The sequence below is a fragment of the Drosophila ananassae genome, chromosome 3R (genome assembly GCF_017639315.1).
Source record: "Drosophila ananassae strain 14024-0371.13 chromosome 3R, ASM1763931v2, whole genome shotgun sequence".
NCBI lineage: Eukaryota > Metazoa > Arthropoda > Insecta > Diptera > Drosophilidae > Drosophila > Drosophila ananassae.
In genome coordinates, this window is record NC_057930.1 from 20014031 (window position 1) to 20037941 (window position 23911).

Sequence of the window (23911 nt, forward strand, 5' to 3'; positions counted from 1 at the left end):
TCTTCCATGACCTAGTTCTAGGTCTTAAATACAAAAAAAAAATTAAATTATAAGTGTTTTAGTTGTTGAAAATACCTATGTTTTATTAATTATAATAGATTTTAAAGTTTAAAATACCGTTACCAACAGTAATAGTACATATCTCCGATAAAAAGAGGAGTTGGCATCTCTCCTCAGAGAGAATAGTGTGACCAGCTATGGTTGTTGCTTCAAATCTAGCAATAACGGTTCACAGATAATATATATATATGTATATAGTTAGATATTTGTTGTTTTCCCCTGCTTTCCACGTCGGACGTTACTTAGCGGACGGTTCGAATATTCCGCTTTCTTCGTAGCTCCGCATTACCATAAATTGAACATCAGAACTAGTGCCTGTCCACCGGTAGTGGCTTACATAACTGAAACTAACTTTGAATCGATTAGAAACTGGTCCCAGGAGTGGTTTTTTAAGAAACCCCTTGACAAAGAACTACTGCGCTATTATGCAAAGTGCAAGCAAAACAAACACAACAGCTCTGCAACTACCCTGAACTACCACAACAAAGCAAACTAACAAACAAACAAAAAGTGTTTAAATCCATTTGCTTAAAAAAAATAATAATAAAATTAAAGAAAAAAATCCAAAATCAAAAATTCGAAGCGCGCCAAGTGCCAAGTGGGGAGCTCTTTGTTTGGTTTTTGTCCACATTGTGAGGGGCAATGGGCGGGGTGGGAATGGGTGGGGGACTGCTGGACATCTACGCCATGGCCTGGGAGCATCTGAGACCCGGAAGCTCGCCCGTCGATTGGTGCGAGGGCAATTACTTAATTTCATCAAATATAGCAGAGTTCGTGAACACGGTGCGTATGTGCAATTTATTTTTAATATACACTCATATGTTCCCATTGCCCTGCTCTAGTTATAGTAGCCTGGTGGTAGCTGTGGTTCGCCCGGCAGCTGCACTTTCCTCCTCCTTGCAACCACCCACTGGGCTAGGCCTTGACCTTTTTTCCTTGCCAGTTAGAGCGAGACCGGTGGCGTGTAAACAAAAGATGCTGTAAGCGAGAGAGAGAAGGAGGTGTTGTAACCTTTTTTTATTATTTTTTTTTGTTTGAAAAATTATAAATTGCAATTTCGCATTGCAGCACTCCATGGCCGCTATTTCTTATCGACTAGAAACGTGCCACGATTCTATTTCATTTCCTACGAAACCAGGCAAGGTTCAGGCTTTCAATGAAATGCAATGTGATATTACAGAGACTATTCTATTGGTTAATTATTAAAAAATAAAGAGAGATTTCTAACAATTCTTGAATTAAAATAGAAATAGTAAAGATTAGTTCCGAATCAGAGGTTATCAGTGGCTTAGTTTCTTTCCTAGTGGCTCATAAAAACATAATCTATTGTGCCACATTTTCTAGCCTTGTTCTAACAAACAATTACAACTTAAAATGGGCATTTTTTAATTGGTTTTTTTTTTTCATTGTCATGACTAATGAGTTGGAGGCCTTTGAAGCGCAATTTGTTGAAAACGCATTTCCTCTTTGTTTCAACTCAAATTACTTTTTCAAGTGGAGTGAATGACCCCGCTCTTGGCACTCCAACAGAATAATAAAATAAAATTACATTTAAATGGGATTTATCATCCCAAGTCCAATACGAAAGATATCAGCTGGCCTAGCCCCATTTTTTATCATTTTCTTGGAGGGGGGAAATAGAAATATCACCCCTTAATAAGTGATAACTGCCCCACTTCTCACTTTGTTGCCACAAAATAATAAATTGCACTTAATTATTTCAATATAATCAGCAATTTTCGTGATAAAGTGCAAATTGCTGAAAGAGCAGGTCGCTAAAGAAAAAGTAAATATTGGGATAACATTTTACAATTCATTTTGGCCTCATTATTTAACAATTATTTCAATTATATCTGAATTATTTATTTTTCCCACCCACAGTTCAGCAACTTCCTGTTCATACTACTGCCCCCCGTACTGATCATGCTCTTCAAGGAGTACGGACGCTTCGTGACCCCCGGCATCCATGTGATCTGGGTTCTGCTGATCGTGGTGGGCCTCAGCTCGATGTACTTCCATGCCACGCTGAGCCTAATTGGCCAGCTGCTGGACGAACTGGCCATTCTCTGGGTCTTCATGGCGGCCTTTTCGCTCTTCTATCCCAAGCGTTATTATCCCAAGTTTGTGAAAAACGATCGGTGAGTTGGAAATTCTCATAGTAATAGTATCTCATATCTTAATCCCCGACATGCGGCCTCCTTTGTTCCTCCAGCAAAACCTTCAGTTGGCTCATGCTGCTATCGGCGATTGCCGCCACATTTCTGTCTTGGTGGAAGCCGATCGTTAATGCCTTTGTTCTCATGTTCATGAGTGTCCCGACAATGGTAATGCTCTACCGTGAGCTCCAGAGGTGAGTTAAATAAATTTTTGAGGGTTTTCTGATAAACTAAACAGATAAGGTCCTGCTCTGATTTCCCCCTCGGGTGACCCGAACTGAACTAAGCCCATAAATCATGTATCTACCATCACTCATCCACCTTATCGTTTATGTTTCTGCGATTGGGTTTTATCGGTTTTGGGAACAAGTGTTCCGAATGCATGCCTTGTGAAATTATTTAAACCTTATCGCACTGTCTGTTCTATTTTATTTTTTTTTTCTACCAATAGTTGTGGGACGATAGGTGGCAAAGGTCAGACCCAAAAGGTGCTTCCCTCGAGTAGAGGGGGAAAGTTCTGGCTTATCAATCAATTATATCAATGGAATTACTCAGTGTGTAGTGGGTCGTTAAAATAAGCCCACTCCTCTGGCTACCCATCACTCTAGGGCTTTCACTGAAAGTTGGGGTAGGAGGCTACTGGGCCTCCAGCAAATCCCTCTGGGATTTAAAAAATTACTCATATTTGTGTTCATTACGAGTGATTGACGGATGTGGGTTACTTCATTGATGGATAGTCTTGGAAAGGGAAGGGAAATTTTATGGAGTGATATATAATATGTCTTTGGTAGTTTATCCGGAGTTCTCCTGACTATCTTTTGACTCTCTAATGCTATCCTTGCAAATACAATACTTCTTGGCCGTCTTGTCGTTCATGCAGTTGGCATCCTTGTTGTAGGAGTTCAAGCGACTGATGTCATCCACGTCCATGCCTAGCAGGGAGTTGGTGCGATTGTTCCAGCGGACAGTGGCCTCGAATTCCGGAAGGTTAGGTCGCGTCTTGAACTGGACTATGTAGACATACTCGTCCTTGTCCACTGGCTTCAGACCCGTGGCCAGAATCGATTTCCGGTCCACTTTGACGATCTGCTTAAGAGTGTAGTTGTGACACAAAGTATCGAACTTTCGCTCCACCAAGTGGTGGTTCATCCTCTCGACTATGGCATAGACAATAGGTTCCACAAGTGGGGAGGTGATGGTTTCCGAGGGCTGGCAGCAGCACCACTTCTCCTCGATCCCGGCCATGGCACAGGTGCGATTGAAGGGAACTTCGAAGAACAGGGACTGGCAGCCCGGGCACTGCTTGGCCCTGTACTTGGCCGGGAAGTCAGCCATCGACTTGCTGGGCAACTGCAGCAGGTGGTGGAGGGTCATGTGGACGTCGTAGTTGGAGGTCAAGCGATTGCGATTCTTCTTCAGATTTGCGACGAATTGCGGGTACTTCCTCCTGAACCACGGCGGCACATAGATGAACATCATGGGCATGCGCTCCTCGAAGTAGCCGGAGGCCGCCCGGCGCAGGGTATTGTACCGATGGCCGTGATCGCTCATCAGGATGACAATGGAGCGCTTGAAGAGGCCGATGTCCTGGAAGGACTTCAGATATCGCCGGAAGAGCTTGTCCAGGGCAGTGGCACCCTCGTAGTAGTCGTGGGTGAAACTGTTGCTCCACAGGAATCCAAAAAAGGGCGATCGGCCCAAAAACCGATCGACCAACTGCTGCCCAAAGTCCCAGACATAGCGGAAGCTCAAGTGCCTGCCGACGCAGTAGGCATAGCCCCAGTCCTTGGACACGGGAAACTGCTCCTCGCTGGCCAGGAGCAGCGGGCGGAGGTAGTAGTCCGTTGGTTTCTTCACGAATCCCGGCTTTAGGTAGTTGAAGGTGCTGATCGACTTGCAGTCCTCGGCAAAGGCCGTGGTGTAGTTGGCTTCCTTGAACCGCTTCCAGATGAAGGGCAGTGAGTCCAGGCAGCCCTTCTCCCGGACATCGCAGAGATCCTCCACTCCTGCCTCCGAGTGTCCTGTCAGCACGGCCATCAGATTTGGGAATGTGTTGTCTCCGATTTTATTGTATCCTTGCATTTCGAACCATCCTGGCCGCTTCACATACTCATACACCAGGGGCATGGCTCGTCGGAGATTTATCCTCGAAGTGGAGTCCAGACCCATGATCAGGACACTGGGATGGGGGTCAGTCCTTTGCTTTCGCTCAAAATCCCTCACCTTCTTGTTGGTCAGAGGATCCTGTATGAAGGACATGGAGTCTGACTGGACTATTTTCCGCGTATGGTTGCTGCTCCTCACGTAGCACTTGGTGATTATGTAGTCCGTGTTGTTAGGCACCACTTCGTGGTTAGTTATGCGATGCATTTTGGATTGTCTGTGGAGGAATAATAAATAGTTCTAATCACTATCTAATTCTTCTTCCAATTTCGAATATTTCGAAAGAAACAACCCGAAATCTTATCGGCATATCATGTTGGGTTTCTAGCTATTTATTTTTAAATTATTTAGAACTCAACTATCTGTAATCAGTGGACAGTCATATCAGTCTTTCATGTGACACCTTCCAGTCACCTCGTCAGTCTTAACACTCACATGTAGTAGTCGTCCGGATATTTGGCTGAAGGGTTACGGGATATATTTGAATATTCGCACTCCAGAGTGGCGTGCCCCTTGGTCTTCAGGAGCGGTCTGGCCAGATGCTCGTGAATGTGCAGTCGGTACTGGTGGGTGTTGAAGTCGAACTGGCTGGTCACCAAGTCACTGTCATTCCGGCACTCCCTCATCTTTTTCCGGTGAAAGTCTGACATGGTATCCCAAGTGAAGGGATTCACGTAGGGCATTTTGCAGACAGGACTGTTGACATAATACCGAACAGTATTCTTGCTGTTAGCTCCCTTTGAAAGCCAGAGGTTAGCTCCTAGAAGAACAACCAGAGGACCAAGAACCTTCCTCACCCGATTCATGGTTGTCACTAATTCTAATTTGAAATACTTCAGGCTGTAAGTGTTTCGGTTGGTAATTGGATTATAATCATAAAAAAAACAGCTTGAGAAAACTATCTTAAAAAAACTATAAACTATTTAACTTTCGATCCAATACAGAGTCAGTGACCAGAGGGTCTATCGCCTGGGCATCCGTTCCACAACCGTCTGGGCCGTGGCGGTCTTCTGCTGGATCAACGACAGGGTCTTCTGCGAGGCCTGGTCTTCGATCAACTTCCCCTACCTGCACGGCTTCTGGCACATTTTCATCTTCATCGCCGCCTACACGGTGCTGGTGCTGTTCGCCTACTTCTATGTGGAGTCGGAGCTGCCCCAGCGCCAGCCCCTGCTCAAGTACTGGCCGAAAAACGAGTTTGAGTTCGGGATACCCTTCATATCGATCCGGAATCCAGGTAAGGCCCTGCGCAACACCATCTGAGATGGCGATGCTGGAATGGAGAGAGTGGCAGTGGCAGGTGGAGAGACCAGAGAAATGACCATGACCAAGAGTAAAATGCGTATAATGTAGAGTTATTGAAGAGAATTGTAATTTTAGCGCACACTTTTGATAAATCCAGTAGTTGAGACGTTTTATTAGCCATATAGAAGTATTTATACACTTAGCAAATGAATTCGGATCGGATCGCGCGGTTGTATCTGAGGAGACAAGTCTGTTAAAGCATTAAGATTCGTTACAAATCGTTGGAAAAAAAAACCAAAAGAACCCGAAGAGCTTTACTCAAGTGCTCACAGCGTAGCCTAAAAAGACATATCCAAAGGACATAGTTATACCAAATACAAAAAAAAAAAACCAAAGCTTAGCCGTTCAGTTAAAGTCTTCGATACCATCAGACTGTGATATGTTATTAACTAATTCATCCCATGACTTCCAAAGCAAAAAGTTCCTATGCTTTTCCCGAAAAATAATGAAAAAATAAATTGCAACTACTTTAGTTTAGATGAGTTGACGACACACCTGAGTTGTCAGTACCTGAAAGTTACGTTGTTTCGAGGTTCGAATGTTCTCTGTTATCTTCACAACCTTACGACCCAACAACATTACTAACCAAACTAACCAACTCGTAGTTGAACTAACCAAAGTAGATCTTTGCTCAAACTATAATACAATTTCAAGTGATTGAAATCGCTACCTTGCTGATCCCACAGATTCGAAAGATTGGCTCGTCTACTGCAGCCTGTACATGCAGGATTACGACCCCAAGCACCGGAAGAACTAATGCCAGTTCTTTCTGTGGAGCATTTTCCAAACATAGACATACACAGCGTGATATAAATTAGTATTGGAGGAGGAGTGCCGAAATTAAATATACAATCCTTAGCGATTAATTAGCTTGCTGCTCAGTATAGCTGCCATATAGAGCGTTACTTTAAGCGAAATGCAATAATATTAATTGAAACAAATGTCAAAATATGTACTGAGTTATCACTCGATTTAGTTATGCCTCAAATAAATAATGTTTTTAAATAAAATGCTTCATTTTAATGTGTTTATTCAGTATTATGTTCGAGAAACATACAGCAGCTCTTAATTCTATATACTTTGTAATTCGTATATCTTTTCATTCCCTTACCAGGTAACTAAATGTCTTTTCTAATCGTGTGAGTGTGAGTGGGGGTATTGTTTCAATAAAATTCGTCAATTCATTGGGATTGCATTCAAAAGGAGTCGGATTTTAATCCGAGTCTGAGGATATGTTGGTACACGAGTCGTGGGGAATGCGCTTGTTGATGGGATTGTAGATCCCGTTCAAAGGATATGGACCACGATAGCTTATAATATTCTTTGGTGTCTCTTGGATCTTCACTTCGTATAGCAGCTCGGGTTTCTTGAGCTGCAACCGGATATTGTCCCAGATGTAAACTGCAAGATTTTCGGTGGTACTTGGCTGCGAAACAAGAAGTAATTGGTGAGTAAGGTAAGTGTTTAGAGTATTTAATGGCAAACGTACAGTCTTTGAAAAGTACTCCACATCCTTGTCGAGATTTTTGTGATCCAAGCGCTTCATGATCACCGTTTCAATAGCATCCTTGAGTTCGGTGATGTTCAGCACCATTCCAGTGCGCTGATCAATGGGTCCTCGAACAGTGATCTCAACTGAAAGAAAATTAATATTATCAAAAACTTAATCATAACTCTATAAATGGAACAATAATATGCGTTGTTTGTAGAACCCCATGTCGCCCAAAATATTTTCCACTTATGTTGATCCCTTTGATCTCATCATGTTCATTATCAATTCTCGGTCGCCAGTCCAATAATACAGCTTTTATTACCTATGAGCGTTGAACTTGAATATGGTTTTGATAAGCGAGCTTGTCGGCCAAGGTTTTGTTATGGTTATGGTTAAGCATTTTTCAGTCTCACATTTCCAATTGCTCTGGCTTGGACTCTAACGAATCTGGTTACATGACACTGATGCCGTTTTGCAACTAATCAGGCATTTAAATGATACATTTTCTGATAGAGTATTATTATTTCAATTGTTTTCAACACAACAAGCTCATAAAAAATATATGTAGATAATTGGTCAGGATGCACAACATATGCATTTCTGTTTTAGAAAGTCTGTTTAGAAAGTTTTTCAACTCATTGTACTTTTTAGAAACATAGATCTCTAATCAAAGGACTAAACCCTATAATCCTCTTCAGATGTTTACCTGTATAATTGTGCCCATGGCCGTGAAAGTTATTGCATTTCCCGAAGACTTCCAGGTTCTCGGCATCACTTAGCTGGGGGCTGAAAATTAAGTGAAAATGTCAACGCAAATTGAACTATTTAGTTGGCAAACGCAAATTGAATAAAGCAATTGAATTCTATTCGATTGGTACCTATGGAGGCGATGGCAGGCGCTGAAAGTTTCGCGTCGGGTGAGGAAGGCAACAGGTTGTTGAGACATGTTGTTAAATTAAATCTTTTGATTTGTTTTTGCTGGAAAAGCACCTGGACGACGACTGAGCTTGGGGGAGTTAACTGCACGCCTGAGCACTGTTTTGCAGTGAATGCAAAACCTGCTTTGATCCGCGCGTATTTATATAGAAGCCAAAAGCGAGAACAAGGAAATTGTTAGCAACAAATGCGTTGCAGGTGGTGGCAGAGATATCAATCTGGTCGGAACTAGTTGTGATGAGCGAGTCGGATTTCCTTTAAGTTGGCTGATTACAAATTTTCAATCTATCTGAAATATAATTCGGCTCGGTATGCGCTCTCTAAAACGAAAAGAGAGTAGACTTATTAAGCCATGGTTAGTGGTTTAGAAGCAATTAGTTTACCTGTACGGTTCAAATCGAATTTTCAATAATATTTACTTTTGACTACGTTGCTCAGAAACAGCTGCCAATTGGTCTATCGGTTATCGGTTAGAGATGCACAGTTTTAACAGTTTATTATTAATTTTAGCACCGTTTTCAAACTGGGATTTAAAAAAATAAAATATTTTATTCATTATTTTTTTAACAAGAATTTCATAAAAAAGGCTTCAAAATCTTACATTAATCAATCTATAAAATAATTTTATATCGGAAATTTATAATACCTATTACAATAACATTATAGAAGCTGCACTAGAAAATGAATTATAAATAATAAAATTAATAATATTATTAAAAATAATAATATCCACTAAGAAAAAATAATCTTAGTTGAAAGAATAATTCATTTTATTACTCAATTGGAAATATTTCTGATATTTTGAAATAAAAGACCGCCAAAGATTATATTTCGATAGAAATTTATCGACAATGACAGCGCTGCCAGACTTATTTATCTTCTCCACATGTTAATTGCCAATCAACCCTGTTTTATTATCGGCCGCGACACGTCACTAGCAACAAAAATTTATCAACAAACGACGCCGCGCAATAATTCGAAACTTTTCAAAACAACTGAATTTTATAACTGAAAATATCAAAGAGAATTTGTTAAAAGATGAGCAACAAGAGCACGCCAGTGCGTCAACGCATTCAGCAGTTCCAGACCCGCGGAAAGTCGACGCCGGCGTCCGACGCTAAAGGACTCAGGAAAAAGGTGCTGACGCGGACGCCGCGGCAAAGCGTAGAACCCCGCTCAGAGCAGCTCCTGAACACGGCCTTCACAGGCTCCACACCTAATTTGCAGCCCAAGCAGAGGCCCACCGCCCTGAATGCCTGCTACACGCCTTCGTCCCTCTACAGGCTTACAAACACAAACACTCCCAGCCGATCGAAAACTCCGAGTGCCAAGGCCAAGGACAAGGATGCGCTCATGGAGTCCTTTCACAGCGTATCCGAGGAGAGCAACATGATCGTGGCGGTACGCGTGCGCCCGCTAAATGCCCTGGAGTGCACCCGTGGGCAAGTGACGAACGTCGTCCAGGTGAACGGCAACAACAATGAGCTCACGGTTCAGGCCGGCAGCAGCGCTGACGCATCGGCTGGAGTAACGCACTTCTTCAGCTATGATCAGGTCTACTACTCCTGCGACCCCGAAAGCAGAAACTTTGCCTGCCAGGCCAAGGTATTCGACGGAACAGCACGTCCGCTCATCGACACCGCCTTCGAGGGCTACAACGCCTGCCTGTTCGCCTACGGGCAGACTGGCTCCGGAAAATCCTACAGTATGATGGGTATCGAGGCTTTAGATGATGCTGCCCTGGACGGTGGACCGCCCCACGACGAGGCAGGCATCATTCCGCGCTTCTGCCACGAGCTGTTCCGGAGGATCGAGGCCGTCAAGGCTCAGCAGCAGTTGCAGGTGGAGGTGGAGGTCAGCTACTTTGAAATATACAACGAAAAAATACACGACCTGTTGAGTGTCCAACATGCAGCTGCCGGCAGCATGGAGTCGACGCCCGTGCAGCATCAGCAGCGGCCAGCTCTGAAGGTCCGGGAGCACCCCATCTTTGGGCCCTACGTGGTGGATCTGAGTGCCCACTCGGTGGACTCGTACTCGGCCCTCCGTAACTGGCTGGCCGTGGGAAACTCCCAACGGGCCACCGCCTCCACTGCCATGAACGACAAGAGCTCGCGCTCCCATTCCATTTTCAACATCGTTCTGAACCTAACTGACCTAACCAGCGATGATGGGCTCTCCTCTGACACGGACTCCATATCCTCGTTGAGGCAAACACGGCGCAGCAAGATCAGCCTAGTGGATCTGGCGGGAAGCGAGCGCATCAGTGTCTCTGGTTCGAATGGGGAGCGTATCCGGGAGGGTGTCAGTATCAACAAGAGCCTCCTGACTCTGGGAAAAGTGATTGCCGCCTTGGCAGAGACCCGCAAGGCCAGTGGTCCGTTGGGATCTGGAACCCCCAGCGCCTTCGTTCCCTACCGGGAGAGTGTCCTCACCTGGCTATTGAGGGTGAGTACTTCAAAATCCGTAGAAATCTTATCAATTAGGTCACTGTACTGGTTTACTTTCGGATAGCCTTTTTGATTTTTGATTAAAAATTGCGAAACTAATCGAAAATTGGTTATTCTATTTTAAGAAACTATAAAGTATTTCAAGGCAAACAAGTACAGTTAATATTTTACTACAATATATTATTAAAAACATTTTTATTTTTATTTTAAATTAATTATTTTAGGCGATAGTTCCCTCACTTTAACCATCACCACTGACCGCCTATCAGCAAAGTCGTTTCGATTAGCCAATGGCCCGTGGAATGAGGTTTCCCCACAATCGCTGATTACTTGGAAAGTAATCAGAGCTATGTATATAGAGACTGCACCCACTTCGACCTCTTCGGAAATGCACCCAAAAGTTTCCAAACTGTTCCCCTTTAACCAAACATCACTGGGCAAACATGAGAGACATGTCTGAGACAATCTCGTGATGCTTTGTTTCCATGTCCATTGTCATCACAGATTTGATCTCGTGCTACACCTTTATGAGTGCTTTGGGGATTAGGTCTCATGACAAATATGTGTTTGCTCTTTCAATCACAATGTATACTAATTTAATTTATTATATACACCCTTTGCTAAAGCCAGAAAATGGGGAAGAAGTCTGTGGCTGATTAGATTATGGCTATCAAGTGGTTGTGGGATAAAATATGCACAATATTATGGCGTAAAATAAATACTAGCCAAAGGCATTTTATTTATGCATAAAATTAAGAACCAAGTTTCTTATCAAGCTCAATTGTTAAGCTTTTTATCTTGGCATTTAGGTTGAATCGAAGACCTCCCCGTGTCCCAGGCAATTGAGTGATTAAGGCCTCTCCTTCATTCCTTATCATATCTTTTTACGATTTAAATTTCTTTTATGTTCTTTTTTTTATAAAATTATGACCTGATACAAAGAGGCACACGTGCCTGTTCTAGAAATTTATTTTAAGAAAAGTGATTCGGAGGCTTTGTCCAACTTTTTATTTCTTTTTTGCCGAAAAATTTTGTTTTTTTTTTATAAAATTTATGACCTTATAAAAAGAGGCACGTGTGTTATAAAAATTTGTATTAAGAAAAGTGAGTAGGAGATTAAGTCTAACTTTTTATTTGTTGTGGCTAAAGATTTTATTGATTTTAAATAAAATTATGGCCTGATACAAAGAGGCACACGTGCCGGCTCTACAAATTTATTTTAAGAAAAGTGAGTGTAAGGCTATGTCTCACTTTTTAATGGTTTTGCCTTAAGACTTTATTGTTTGAGAAAAATATGACTCCGTTTTTATTTTTAAAAAGATAAGAAAGGGATGCCGTCCATATCTATCTTCCAAATATGTTTATCCCACAATACTTTCTTTACAAAACTTTTTATCACTTAAATATAAAAAAGAGTCATGAGGCATAGAAGTAAATATTTTCCTTTTGTTATTTAAGGAATCGTTACAAAACATGAATCATGTCATTTTAAAATTTTACTTTTGTAGGAAAATTATTTATTTAAATCATTGTCGCTATAGTGGGTAAAATAGCTAATCCATATGATAAATTATTAAATACCTGTGAGGTCACCAGGAATGCCTTGAAATTACATCACGCAGTAGCCCCCTGGAGAAGTTTATTATTTCAATTGATTAATAACTTATTGATTAATAACTAACCTTTCCAAATCTCCTCCTATCTATGGGGACACCTTCAACTTTATATAAACCAATCTGTGCTCTAAAAAAAGCCACACTTGACGTTTTACGACGTAATTTATAACCCATCCTGATGAGTAATTAAAGTTGAGTGAAAGGCTCTAGTGGGGATTACAAAGTCCACCCTCTTGTCTATTTTCCTAGTAAACCAAACCAGTTCCCTCGAGTGCCATTTGCTGTCCAACCACTTTAATTAGAGTTGCGGTAGTTCCAAGTCCTAGAGAACATCGCACATGTTTCTGTCCAATTTACCGGCTTTGGCATTAAAAATTAAGACAAATATTTGCTCAAGTGGCGTCGTATTCTATTGTAAGACCCTCGGGAACCATCTCAAGTTAAGGCGAAATATTGTTGGGCAACCAGGTTGGATCATCGACCTTGTCCGAGTCCATCTTTGATTGTATTTTTAATTTTCCGCCGCTCCTAAGACTTGGCTATCTTCCAAGTACTTTTCCTATCTTTGCATAATAAACTCAAGTGCTACATACATTTTCTCCCCGATTTAAAAATACTTTGTAGATAATATACTTTTTGTTGTGTTTTATTTGTAATTTTTTTTCTTCTTGTTGGTGTATACTAAAACAATATAACACTTGATAACTTATCGCGGCTCTGAAGTTGCGACAACAAAAGTTTCATTTGTTGTTGCTGCCGCCTTTTGCCACATTTACAGGCCACTGGCTCGCATTTGCAATTGCTCTTGCCCAACTTCTTTCCATCCTTAAGGCCTGCAATAAAAGTTTGACAGATATATTAAAAGGCTTAGACTGTAAACTTCAGAATGATGTAAAATGTAGTTAGTCAGAGAGACAACAACCTAGCAGAAATCCTGAATTTTATTGTCGAGAATACAGCTATAACTGCTATTCAAATGAATAAAGGTGATATCTATATGCGTATTATAATTTAATGTAGATATCAGCATTTGGCATCCCACTTTGGGGATAATGGGGTCTAGACTTCAGAATATAATTGGTAATTAAGGGGTCCTATATATATATAATTGGCACAGGTTAACAGTGTGAGCTTAGAGTCAGCTTGAGCTTTGAAATTATTATTTTAAAAAAATACATTTAATGAGGCTCGCTTTTAAAAATTAAGCAAATTTGTTTACTAATTTAGAGTATCATTAAATCACCTGTTGATTTTCCCCCATAGGGAGTTCTTAGCTTGCTTAGTAGACGCTTTATCATTTTTACAAGCGAGGTTTAGCCTTTTTTTTTTTAAGATTTTTGAACAAATTTTCCTTTTTTTTAAGTATTTAAAGTTCCTTCTTGTAACCTTCACATGGCTGGAATAATTTTGAGACTGAAATGTTGAATGCAAACTGACTTTCTAAGTAAACTCTCAATGAATATGTTTATTAGCTCTTTTTTTAAGCCTTATAAACCGCATTTATAATCATAGGCTTTCGTACTCACTTCGGAAAACCACAAAAATGATATAGATTAAGGTAGAGCTCTCTTTGGAGAGAACTTATAAAGTTCTAGAAGGGTCTACTATATCTTAAAATATTCATTTTTAATATTTTTCACTCACAAAGCATGCTTTTCAAAAGCTTTAGTTTCAAAATTAGCACTTATTAACTATCCGGAGTAATGTGGAATAAATAAAAAAGATAAAATCCATATTAAGGTCTGAAAAGCGTTTGACAGATTTTTTTATTTACTAATTGAACAAAAGATAATTATAGTTCACGGGAGGCTGGTCTACCGCTGACAAAAAAAAAAACAAATATTTCAACGTATATTTCAACTCTAAAGTTGGTCTATAAAAATCCAATTTTGAACTTTATTCACGTTCGCTTTAGATAATAGTAGAACGTGCTGGTTTGGTTCCAGTTCCCACACAACAACAATTGTAATTTAATCCAGCGTATAATAACAATTTCACCCTTTCACCCCCATAGCTAGTTCCAATCCCTGAGCAAACTGGTTAACATTGAATTTAAAATGAATAGAATTCATTGTATAAACAGAATTGCATTTATGGCTTCCCTCCGTGCGTTGTTTGTTTTTTTTTCGACTCATGGGGGTACTACGGGTACTATACTATATAGATATGGCGTGCTGGGGCTATTCACAATTTGATCCAGCCGGTCGAGGCCCCAGGAAAAGAGTCATTTAAATATGCAAGCAATCTTGAAGTGCGGTCAGAGCTTTTGAGCAATTTTATAATCAAAACGAAAAGCTGATCTCATCCACGCGCCTCGCCTCTGGAATCTTTGAAATGCAAATTTCAAATCCAAAACACTTCAAGGAAGGTTATATTTGGGGGTGACTTTCTAGGAAACCCTCTACTTTCACATGGTCAAGGTCCCAGATAGCCAGATAGCTGATGGGGATTCAAGGAGACACTTTGTGGGTCACATTAGTGCCATATTTAGTTCTCAGGTAATCAGTTGAAAACTGACCTTAGCCATAATATTTTTTTGTTATTTATTTTTCGAGTATTCATGATGGGAATTTTTATTAATTTGGTCGGTAAAAGTCTTATTAACTTCAATTAGCGAAATGGTGCGAGACGGAAAGGTTTCCGTAAAGATTAAAGGAATTTTTCGACAAAAACTAAACCAGTTTTGGGCTGTTTTCGAAACTGACCCACCTCAATGTAAATAATAATATTTTATTTTTAGAGAAATCTTGTTTTATTTTTCCCATAAATTCAAGAAAAGGAGTATTTTGTTTTTAATTTTTGTTAAATTTTATTGTTTTCAATATATAATTTAAATTAAACTTTATAATATAATATATATGATATATAACATTGTATAAATTGAAAATTTTCTCGGTACCTGCAAGCAAATTTTTCACAAATCAATAAATTTTCTTGATCAATTACTTAACTAATACAATATATTTTTTTTTTTAACTTTTTTTTGTATATTTTTTGCACAGTTGGGGCTCAACACCAAATAATCTTTATTTAAATATTTAATTATTATTATTTTTTTTAATATAAAAGGTTGAAAAAGTGTAACTTGGCATAAACTTTTTTGGAAAATTGCAACTTTTTCATTTAACAATAATTAGATTTTTTGACATTTGCTCGAACTGTGCAATGCTCAGTTGGTATTACAATAAATATATTAAGGAATGTCTAATATAGACAAGGATACAATAAAAATCGGGGTCCAAAGTATACATAGCTACACATATATCGAAAAAAATAATAATTCTAAACCTTGATCGCCAATGAAGCATTTTTCCTTTGTTGTTATTCTTCATATTAATATATATATTATTTTTTCGATTATATATTCCTGTAACTCATCCAATTATGTCGAAAAAAGAAGAAATTTAGCTTAGGCTTTTCTACTGCAGTTTTTTTTTTACTCAGTCTCGTATGCAAAATAGAAAATTTACTTTTTCTGCTATTTTTGCTTCCCTTGTTGTTGTTGTTGTATTTTTGTATAATTATTTTTCTTTTTTTTTCACTTTGTCTAAGGTCAAAAAAAATGCGTTGGTCAAGCGGACAAAGATTGTTTTTTCTCACTGTGTACTATTGGCTTTGTAGAAATAGAAAAAAAAATGTCGAAGATACTTTGGGTAGGAGTATAGGGGGATCTTTGTAAATTGGTATCAACAGGTTGGGGATTTTGTAAATGGTAGTGTATTCGCGATGCGGAAATGCTTCGGCAACCGTTCAAAAAGGTACAGTCGCGCTGGATTATTGTAGCTGCAGTTGTTGTCTCGCTCTCTCACTTGCTTGTCGCCGTCTTTGTGTCAGCTTTTTTCTTTCTTTTTTTTTTATAACATTTATATGGCATTTAAGAATCGCTGAATATTTAATTTTTTTTTTTTGTTTTTCTTCTTCTTTGTCCATCCCAAGTTACACCTTGCAGCTCTGTTGGGTGGCAAGGACGGAGGAGAGCGCAGGAGCGGGCTGCTGCACCACCTCATGGGCGTGGGAGTGGTTGTGCTCGTGCTCGTGCTCGTGCATCTCCTCCTCGTCCTCGCAGATGCTGTCATGGTGCTTGCGCTGCTCCCTCTTCCGCATGTAGTTGATAAGAGGCCGCTTCTTGTGCTCCTTGCAAAAGGGGCAGTCCTTGCGCATCTGCTTCTCAGACTTTATTTGCTTGCATTTTTCTGAAAATAAAAAAATATAAAAATTGTAAAGGTTAGCTAAGGTCAGTTTATTTGTTTTCTAAGACAAGCTAAAGTAACATCTGTTGGTTACATAATCTTATCATTTTTTAGAAGCCTAACAGACTATTTCGAGAAGGTCGCCTTTATTTTTGTCTCACTTTTCGGGCCTACGTGCCTGTGCCCAGCTGCCCCGCTGCCCACCCGCCCTGCCGCTCAGCTGATTTTGAGGTCGTGACGTAGCTACGCTCTCGACGTCACGTCGTCACCCCTCGCATCTGTATCCGTCAGATACTGCCCTAGCAGGTGACCCTGTGACTGTGGCTCTGCCTCTGTCGATTAAACTTTTGCTTTGATTGCTCAATTTAGCGTGTTAACTGCTAAACGGTTCTATTGATTAAAGCCCGCCGATCCTATATATAGCTCTGATAAGCGACTTTGCATAATCTCTCTATATATATATATTATATCTCTATGATATTGCAGTTATTAGTCATATGCTCTTTGTTTTTAGGGGCAGACTGATAAACGTGCACCTGAGATTTCAAATTGCGCCTTAGTTCTGCCGCTATTTGGCCTGACTTCCCTAAAAAAAATTCAATAAACAAGAAGCCATTGTTTAACCACCTGGTTGACTCAGAAGATCATTCTTTGGGGTTTCAATTAACATTAACTTTTCGAAAGTGGAATGACTGACCTCCATTAAGCAGCCCCCTTTTGGGCAACCTGGCTAAATAAAATAATAAAAGATTTCAGTATTTTTTTTTTACGATTTTTCACGGCTTACGATATCTTAATTGCGCTTTAACTTTTAGCTTTGAAATGCCGGAAATTTTAACGAACCTGAGTCTACCTGTGTTAGTGGAGCGGGAGTATATGTGTTTGGGGGAATGGCACGTGGGATGTAAGCCACTTTGTGGCTTGGCTAAAACGTAAACAGAGAAGAGATAGAGAAGTTTGGGGGCTGCTGATAACACCAAGAGCGCTCCACGACCCAAGACACCCTGTGCTTATGCGCAAAAAAATAAGGCGTGTTCGCTCCACACAACCATAACATCATACATATGTATGTATTTATATATGTATGCAAAAAAACATACGCGAAATCAGGCTGGCTATTTATAAATTCTTGCAAAAACAACAATAATACACGCAATTCACAACTGTGGTGGGGTGGGGAGGTGGTGGTGGGGGCACACTCACACACACACACACATACTGAATGCAAAACATGTTTTTTAACCCAATAGTGCATTATGGCGACTGACTGACTGAAAGCTGGAGGCTATGACACGACTGGAGTGGAGCTCCGATGGAGTCTCTTCCGGTGATAGTTACCTTGGACGCGGCTATAGCAGTCCTTGACCGCATAGGGCGAGGTGGTGGACTCCAGTGTCCCGTACGGGAACTGCTCGTAGTCCCGGTAGTAGCCATTCCGCATGGATCCGCCATATGCCATGGTGGAGTCGCTGACACAGAATCCCCAAACATCCATGTTTTCTCTCTCTCTTTTTGTGGGTTAAGGAGCAGTGGCTGCAGTGCTGGCGATGATGCAGTGGGTGTGTTTTCTTTTTTTTTTTCGCTCTTTTTTTGCGCGCGTTGGGGGAGGTCGTTTCACTTTGTCTCTCCACTCTCGGGGCGTCCAATGAACTCTGTTTGGATCACTTTTGGAGTGTCGCTCTGGGTCTTTGTTGTTTATTCACTTTTTTGTCGATTTTTTTTGGGTTTACGCGTGGAATACCGATTCAAGGTATCTCTCTGGTTGTTGCATTGAACTCTTAGTGCAAGGATTTCTTTGAAAATTTCACGGAAATTCGATGTCTCTTCTGGGGGAAGTCTCGTAGGAAACTGAAAGCCGAGTGTTAGAATTACAGCATTTTTGTAGCTCTGTGGGGCCTTCGGGACGACTCGGCTTGCTTCGGCACTTGTTTTTCTGCCTCGGCTCTCGTGCGTAAAGTTGTTTTTGTTCCCCATATTTACTTTTCTCTTTGTGCCAATGTGTGAGTGTGTTGGCACACCTGAGGGAGGTAATTAGGGCGTATTATTATTTAAATTAATAAAAAAAAAATAATTTCTTTTATTTTCTTACTCACACATCCATACTATTAGGTTTTTTAAAAATGGTCCTATTAAATAATTAATTTTTGGTTCTATTCCCTTAAACATAGCTGTAAATAAATATATATATATGTATTATGCATGTATGTATAATGTATGGCATTGTTTTTTGTTGTGTTTTCGCATCTCGTGCTTTTGTATAAGCCCCAAGCCCCCACACTGACCCCCTCTCTGGTTACAGCTCTCACATGAGGCACAGTGGAACTCATCTCATTTACTCGGCACGCTTTACAAGCACATCTATTTTCCCAGTGATTCAGCCCGTGTTTTATTGGAATTTTTTAATAAGTGTTAATTGGTAGAGGGCATGAAAAATACTATTGGAAGTTTTTCTTATTAGCGTCAAATTGCTAACATCCAAAAAGCCACCGAAAGACAGTTGTCTAGAGAGTGATTTCATGTGTGGTAGCCGGGTGTTCATCTGGGGTGGTGGTACATCTGACTGAGATTGGTATAGTATACCTTTAAAAGGTTTGCTAATCACAGTCTAGACTGCAGGACGGCCATTCCACGTTATAGCCTCATTTATCCAAAAGAAATTTTGTTACCAAGTGGATTTTTACCCGGATTTTAAAGGGGACTTGAACGATTTCTTCGCTAATACTATATACGATTGGTTTGGAGTGCTGAAAATGTCTCAAAATTCACCTTAAATGCCATTAGTTTATCAGAGGTTAAACGTTTTCGTGAATTTTCGTAAATTTGCGTAAACCTAGTGTTAATATGTGGTCTACGTCATTTTAGCCGGTTCCGATCAAGGCTTTGATTGTTTCTCTATATCGTACGAACCGCTCTGATTAGCATGTTTTTTTGGTTTAAGTTTGGTAAGCACGAGTTGTCATTATTACTGGCAGATCGTGACGAATTTCTAAAGGTGGGCGGCCCGAAAGCTATTTTTGGCCAAAAATGTGGTTATATGGTACGATTTGGTACGTCAATGACTAACCGACCGCTACTCCCAAAATTCATTGATTGATTTTGCGGTTAATGGACCCAGTTTCGGACTCTTACACCAGACCAGCCTGACGGGCCCCCACCGACCAACCCTGTAAAGAACCCCCATCCGAAAACTAAGCCAAATGGACCACTGTGCAGTCTCAATTAGCTACGCCCACGCCGCTGCTGCTGCGCAGTTTAGCAAACATCCTCTCGCCGGTCTCTCTCCGCCTCGGCCCACTGTGCTGACCCGCCAAATCAAACAAGTGTCTTACCCATACCGCCTAAAGTCGGTATATGTGTGCTAAATACCTAGTACGTATATTAGTGAGTGCGTGTGTTTGCAACCAAAAGTATTTCGTTGGCACAACAACTTAGCGCCTGCCCACTTGATTCCCACTGTGCACTATACTATACTTGTGATGCACTGGGGTATGGCCCGATAATGATCATCAGCGGACACCTAGTAGTGTCCCGATGCCAGCTGTCTTATCAGGGCAGTCCTTATCACTCTTGAAAACGTACTCGAAGGTTTGGTTTGTCTATTTTTCGTTCCTTGAGAACGCGAGTGCTTTGATTGCTTACAGTTGCCCTGAGCTTATTGTTTACTTTTCTTATCAGCATACCCCCCAACTATATTAGGGGGTATATTACCTGACATAAATATATACAGAAAGATAGGCTTTTGAAGTAAAATATTAGGGGTAAAATTGATTAAGGTCATAGGGGAAAAAGACTATAAAGATTACATTTTCTTTAAATGAGCCACAGATCTTGTCACATTGTTATCATTTTGAATTCAAATGAAGCATTTTCAACAACAATTCCATCAAGGAAGTTCAATAATTGCCGATTAAATAAAAGAATGATTATATAGTTGATTTAAACAACAATGGCTTGGAACTTTTATTTCATTTTATTTAAATATTATCTGTTCAAACACAAGTACACTCGTATTTATTGTCATTGAAGTCTTTGCAAAAACATACATACCTACTACTATGGCTGCCTTTGCCTTCTCGTTCCAGGAAAACTTGGGTGGCAACTCCAAGACGGTCATGCTGGCCACCATCTCTCCGGCCAGCCTCCATGCGGACGAGACTCTGGCCACGCTCCGGTACGCCTGCAAGGCTCGATCTATCGTCAACAGGGTGAAGGTGAACGAGTCCCCCCACGACAAGATCATCCGGGATCTGCGCGCCGAGGTGGATCGCCTCAAGTCGCTGAGGAACGAGTACGAGAGGCAACGCCGTCTCTCCGGCAACAACAATAATCCAGTGCCGAGGAAGATCATCATTGAGACGTCTGTGGATGAAACGGAGGTGGAGGGACTGCGCCAGCAGCTCGCCGAGAGGGAGCGGGAGCTGAGCAGGGCCCAAAAATCCTGGATGGAGAAGCTCAAAGAGGCGGAGGATCAGCGCAAGTCCGAGATGCGTCTTTTGAAACGCCGGGGATTGGCTTTGGAACTGACTGCGGAACAAAAGCAGGCATGTCTGGTTAATCTCACGGCAGATCCCATACTGAGTGGTACTCTGTTCTACCTTCTGCCGCCGGGGTTGGTGCGGATTGGTCGGGGACGTTTACCAGGAAGCTCTAGCTCCCAGCCGGACATTGTGCTGGATGGTCCGCTCGTGGCTCTGCAGCACTGCAGCATCGAGCACGAACGTGGAGGGAAACTCTACGTTATACCCGGCAGTGAGGATTTCGAGACCTATGTGAACGGTGAACTGCTTCAGGACCGACGCCAGTTGTTCCACGGCGACCGTCTAGTCATCGGCGGCTCCCACTACTTCCGCATCTCCAATCCGTTTTGCTCGCAACGGGGAAAGGCCGATCAACTGGTGGACTTTCAGTTGGCCCACCAGGAGGTCCTGCAGAAGCAGGAGCAGCAACTGCGATCGGAACTCGAAGCGGAAAAGCGGGCTGCATTGACGCGCATCGAGCAGGAACGCGCCCAGCACGCCAAAGATTTTGAGGAGAGGCTGCAGTGCCTCGAGCTGGAACAGTTCAAGTACAAGTGCAACAGCGAAATGCTGGAAACGGAGCGCCAGGCCCTGGCCTTGGCACAGCAGGAGCACCAGACTCCGCTGAAGGAGGATGCCGAGGCATCGACGCCAGCCCAGAAATCCACCCTTCTGGAGGACATTCAGCGCATTATGCTGAATCCTTCGGAGGAGAGCCTCCACAAAACCCAGCTAATGGTCAAGGAGGCAACCCAGCGGTGCCGGCAGCTAGGCCTGCAGTTGGAATTCCGGCAGACCCAGACCCCCGATGAGTTCGGACTTTTGCGCACGGTGATCTTGATTGTGGACAAGCAGCAGGGTCTGAAGGCCGAATGGCCAACAGCTCGCCTGGGCGTTTGGCTGGACATGGTCAGGGACAGTGCCGAGCAGCAGGAGAAGCTGAGTGCCAGGACTCTTTTCCAAAGTGTTGAAGTGGATTGGGAGCCCCTGGATGCGGATCTGAACGAAACCCTGAGTGAAACCCACAACTCTAGTCGAATAGCGTTGAACCTAAGCGCCATGAAGGAGGTTCTCCTTAACAAGCCCCTGAAAAGGCTCCTAAACGTGTCCAGCAGCAGCAGCAGCCGCAACACACCGAGGCAGACTTCCACCCCATCAAGCAAAACACCAGTCAGTCCTTCTCCCAGCAGCAAGCTGGTGCAGTACACGAAGCGGCTGCTGACCTATGACCCTGAGGAGACTCCCGGCTCCGGCAGCAATTTCAATAATCTAGTCCAGCAGGAGCTAAATATGATGCAACGCGCTGCCCAGCGACTACAGCGTCACTGCGAAAGTGCCCTGGCCGAGCGAGAGAACTTGCAGGATAGCGGTGTCCTGGCCATAAGCCTACAGGAGGCTCTCACTCGACTGGACGGCGTGCTCAACGGCATGCGCAGTTCCCTGGCTCAGGCGGAGGCGGCTGGAGGTGCCACCTCGCCATCAAAAACACAGAAGGCTGTGCGCTTTCTTATCGACTGACACAGACACTTAGTTCCATCCTTGGACTATATTTGATGCTGCAATGTGCTTATGTTTGTTTTTTATGTTTTTAAATATATGTATATTTTTATATTGGTTTGTGAAAATACAATATTAATAGCACCAAGTGGAAATAGTTTCTGTGCGTTATTTCTGGGTTAAGATACAAAAAGCACAATACAAAAGACATTGATTTCACAGTAAAGCTACAAACTATTCCTTACTAATTTCGTTTAAATAATAAATATCACCGAAGGAAGAAAACCATCAAGTTGATGATTCTACTTCCATATCTAGCTCCTTCATTCGTATCTGTAATTTGCTGTTCAGCTCCAGGACTAAGTTACAGAATTGTCCGTCCTTAAGGTTGACGAAATCGGCAAGAAAAACATTTACGCGGGGCGTTTCCTTGTTCTCAAAGGGCCCTGGCACTTGCTCCACTATCCAGGGCTCTAGCTTCTTGTCCACTTTCTTCGCCGTCGACTTGAGGCTTAAGAAGAAGCGAAAGGCTATGTACCGTCCTGTGGGTGTGATAAGGCACTGGGAGACATATCCCTGATGTGGCTGACGGGATAGAAGAGAATCCTCGAGAAAGGATTGTAGTTTCTTTACGCTCGCTTTGTTTGGCCAGGGCGTGGGCCACGCAAAGCTGGGCCAAAAGCGCAGGGGCAGCGGAATCGGACATCGACGGTAGATGATCACCACCTGGCGTCGCAGCTGCAAGCATCGGTTTAGGGAGCAATCATTGAGCGGTCCATCGACAGTGGAGTAGAGAAGATGACCGAAAAACTGGATCAGATCCTTGTGCAATTGCTGGTGATGCGCCACGGTCAGAGCGTAAAAGTGCTGCAAGTCCAGGATGACCACCTCCTCGGGATGTGTTTCCAAAAACTGTCTGAGCTCTAGCAGTGGTTCAAACACCTCCATGGAAAACACCCCGTGGCAGTAGTAGAATTTGCCATCCTCCTGGGCTATTCGCAGGTCGAAGTAGCGCACGCCCGCCTGGAGTTGGTCGAGGACTCCGTAGGACTGGGTCTTGCACCAACGTCGCACTATGCAGGGAAAGAAACGATGCCATCGCCGGATAGCTGTCTCCGCATCAGGAGCAATCTTCGACTTTCTGCTAATGCCATATGTCATGGAATTGTGGGAGCCTATACTAGATTTGCGTCGCATTAATTAATTCCATTAGAGAGATGACCTCATCCATACCGGGAATGGCCAGGTTGATGATTGACAGATCTCGCAGCTCCGGCGCCAGGTCCCGCATCCAGTGCTCATTGCTCATTGTTGTTTTGTGATTGGCCGGGCAGCCCCAGCTTCAACCTCGGACTAAAGTTTAGAATCTAAACTTTAGATAGCCACAAAATGGGGCAGTGATAAGCACGGTAAACAAACAAGAAGCTCTACAATAGTGTGACCAGCCACTGAAGTCAATAATACCCCTATTTTTGCGAAGCTTGGAAATAGTTTTCAAATAAAAGGGTTTTGAAAAAATAAACTGTTAG

General features: G+C 42.2%; 6 protein-coding genes across 13 annotated transcripts; 2 read left to right on the top strand and 4 right to left on the bottom strand.

Annotated features, from left to right (window-relative positions):
* Positions 1 to 245: 245 nt before the first annotated feature.
* LOC6497270 (alkaline ceramidase) lies at positions 246 to 6701 on the top strand. Of its 3 annotated transcripts, none has more exons than XM_001962390.4 (5): positions 246 to 843; positions 1942 to 2198; positions 2273 to 2410; positions 5324 to 5616; positions 6371 to 6701. In XM_001962390.4, exons 1-5 carry the CDS (start codon positions 703 to 705, stop codon positions 6439 to 6441), a joined length of 900 nt encoding a protein of 299 aa, XP_001962426.2. In that variant the 5' UTR covers positions 246 to 702; the 3' UTR covers positions 6442 to 6701. The 3 variants fall into 3 exon arrangements, with proteins under 3 accessions (XP_001962426.2, XP_044572237.1, XP_044572236.1); XM_044716301.1 differs by having other exon boundaries at positions 712 to 847; XM_044716302.1 differs by lacking the exon at positions 5324 to 5616.
* Positions 2629 to 5200, bottom strand: LOC6498266. The gene is made up of 2 exons (XM_001962391.4): positions 4815 to 5200; positions 2629 to 4596 (listed from the first exon to the last, which is right to left on the bottom strand). Exons 1-2 carry the CDS (start codon positions 5183 to 5185, stop codon positions 3009 to 3011), a joined length of 1959 nt encoding a protein of 652 aa, XP_001962427.1. The 5' UTR covers positions 5186 to 5200; the 3' UTR covers positions 2629 to 3008.
* Positions 6698 to 8602, bottom strand: LOC6498265 (6-pyruvoyl tetrahydrobiopterin synthase). Of its 3 annotated transcripts, none has more exons than XM_001962389.4 (5): positions 8496 to 8602; positions 8055 to 8432; positions 7883 to 7962; positions 7174 to 7319; positions 6698 to 7110 (listed from the first exon to the last, which is right to left on the bottom strand). In XM_001962389.4, the coding sequence occupies exons 2-5, from the start codon at positions 8120 to 8122 to the stop codon at positions 6898 to 6900; spliced, it is 507 nt and encodes a 168-aa protein (XP_001962425.1). In that variant the 5' UTR covers positions 8123 to 8432; positions 8496 to 8602; the 3' UTR covers positions 6698 to 6897. The 3 variants fall into 3 exon arrangements, with proteins under 3 accessions (XP_001962425.1, XP_032307712.1, XP_044572238.1); XM_032451821.2 differs by having other exon boundaries at positions 8532 to 8590; XM_044716303.1 differs by lacking the exon at positions 8496 to 8602 and having other exon boundaries at positions 8055 to 8441.
* A 385-nt stretch (positions 8603 to 8987) lies between these two features.
* Positions 8988 to 22537, top strand: LOC6497271 (kinesin-like protein KIF14). The gene is made up of 2 exons (XM_001962387.4): positions 8988 to 10560; positions 20451 to 22537. The coding sequence occupies exons 1-2, from the start codon at positions 9151 to 9153 to the stop codon at positions 22401 to 22403; spliced, it is 3363 nt and encodes a 1120-aa protein (XP_001962423.1). The 5' UTR covers positions 8988 to 9150; the 3' UTR covers positions 22404 to 22537.
* On the bottom strand, positions 12809 to 18252 carry LOC6498264 (putative eggshell protein). Of its 3 annotated transcripts, XM_044716304.1 has the most exons (3): positions 17707 to 18251; positions 13823 to 16371; positions 12809 to 13011 (listed from the first exon to the last, which is right to left on the bottom strand). In XM_044716304.1, the coding sequence occupies exons 1-2, from the start codon at positions 17861 to 17863 to the stop codon at positions 16115 to 16117; spliced, it is 414 nt and encodes a 137-aa protein (XP_044572239.1). In that variant the 5' UTR covers positions 17864 to 18251; the 3' UTR covers positions 12809 to 13011; positions 13823 to 16114. The 3 variants fall into 3 exon arrangements, with proteins under 3 accessions (XP_044572239.1, XP_014762041.1, XP_014762042.1); XM_014906555.3 differs by lacking the exon at positions 13823 to 16371 and having other exon boundaries at positions 17707 to 18252; XM_014906556.3 differs by lacking the exons at positions 13823 to 16371; positions 17707 to 18251 and adding an exon at positions 13422 to 13720.
* Positions 22529 to 23824, bottom strand: LOC6498263 (PI-PLC X domain-containing protein 2). Of its 2 annotated transcripts, none has more exons than XM_001962386.4 (2): positions 23616 to 23824; positions 22529 to 23557 (listed from the first exon to the last, which is right to left on the bottom strand). In XM_001962386.4, the coding sequence occupies exons 1-2, from the start codon at positions 23689 to 23691 to the stop codon at positions 22671 to 22673; spliced, it is 963 nt and encodes a 320-aa protein (XP_001962422.1). In that variant the 5' UTR covers positions 23692 to 23824; the 3' UTR covers positions 22529 to 22670. The 2 variants fall into 2 exon arrangements, with proteins under 2 accessions (XP_001962422.1, XP_014762040.1); XM_014906554.3 differs by having other exon boundaries at positions 22529 to 23562; positions 23616 to 23813.
* Positions 23825 to 23911: the final 87 nt, after the last annotated feature.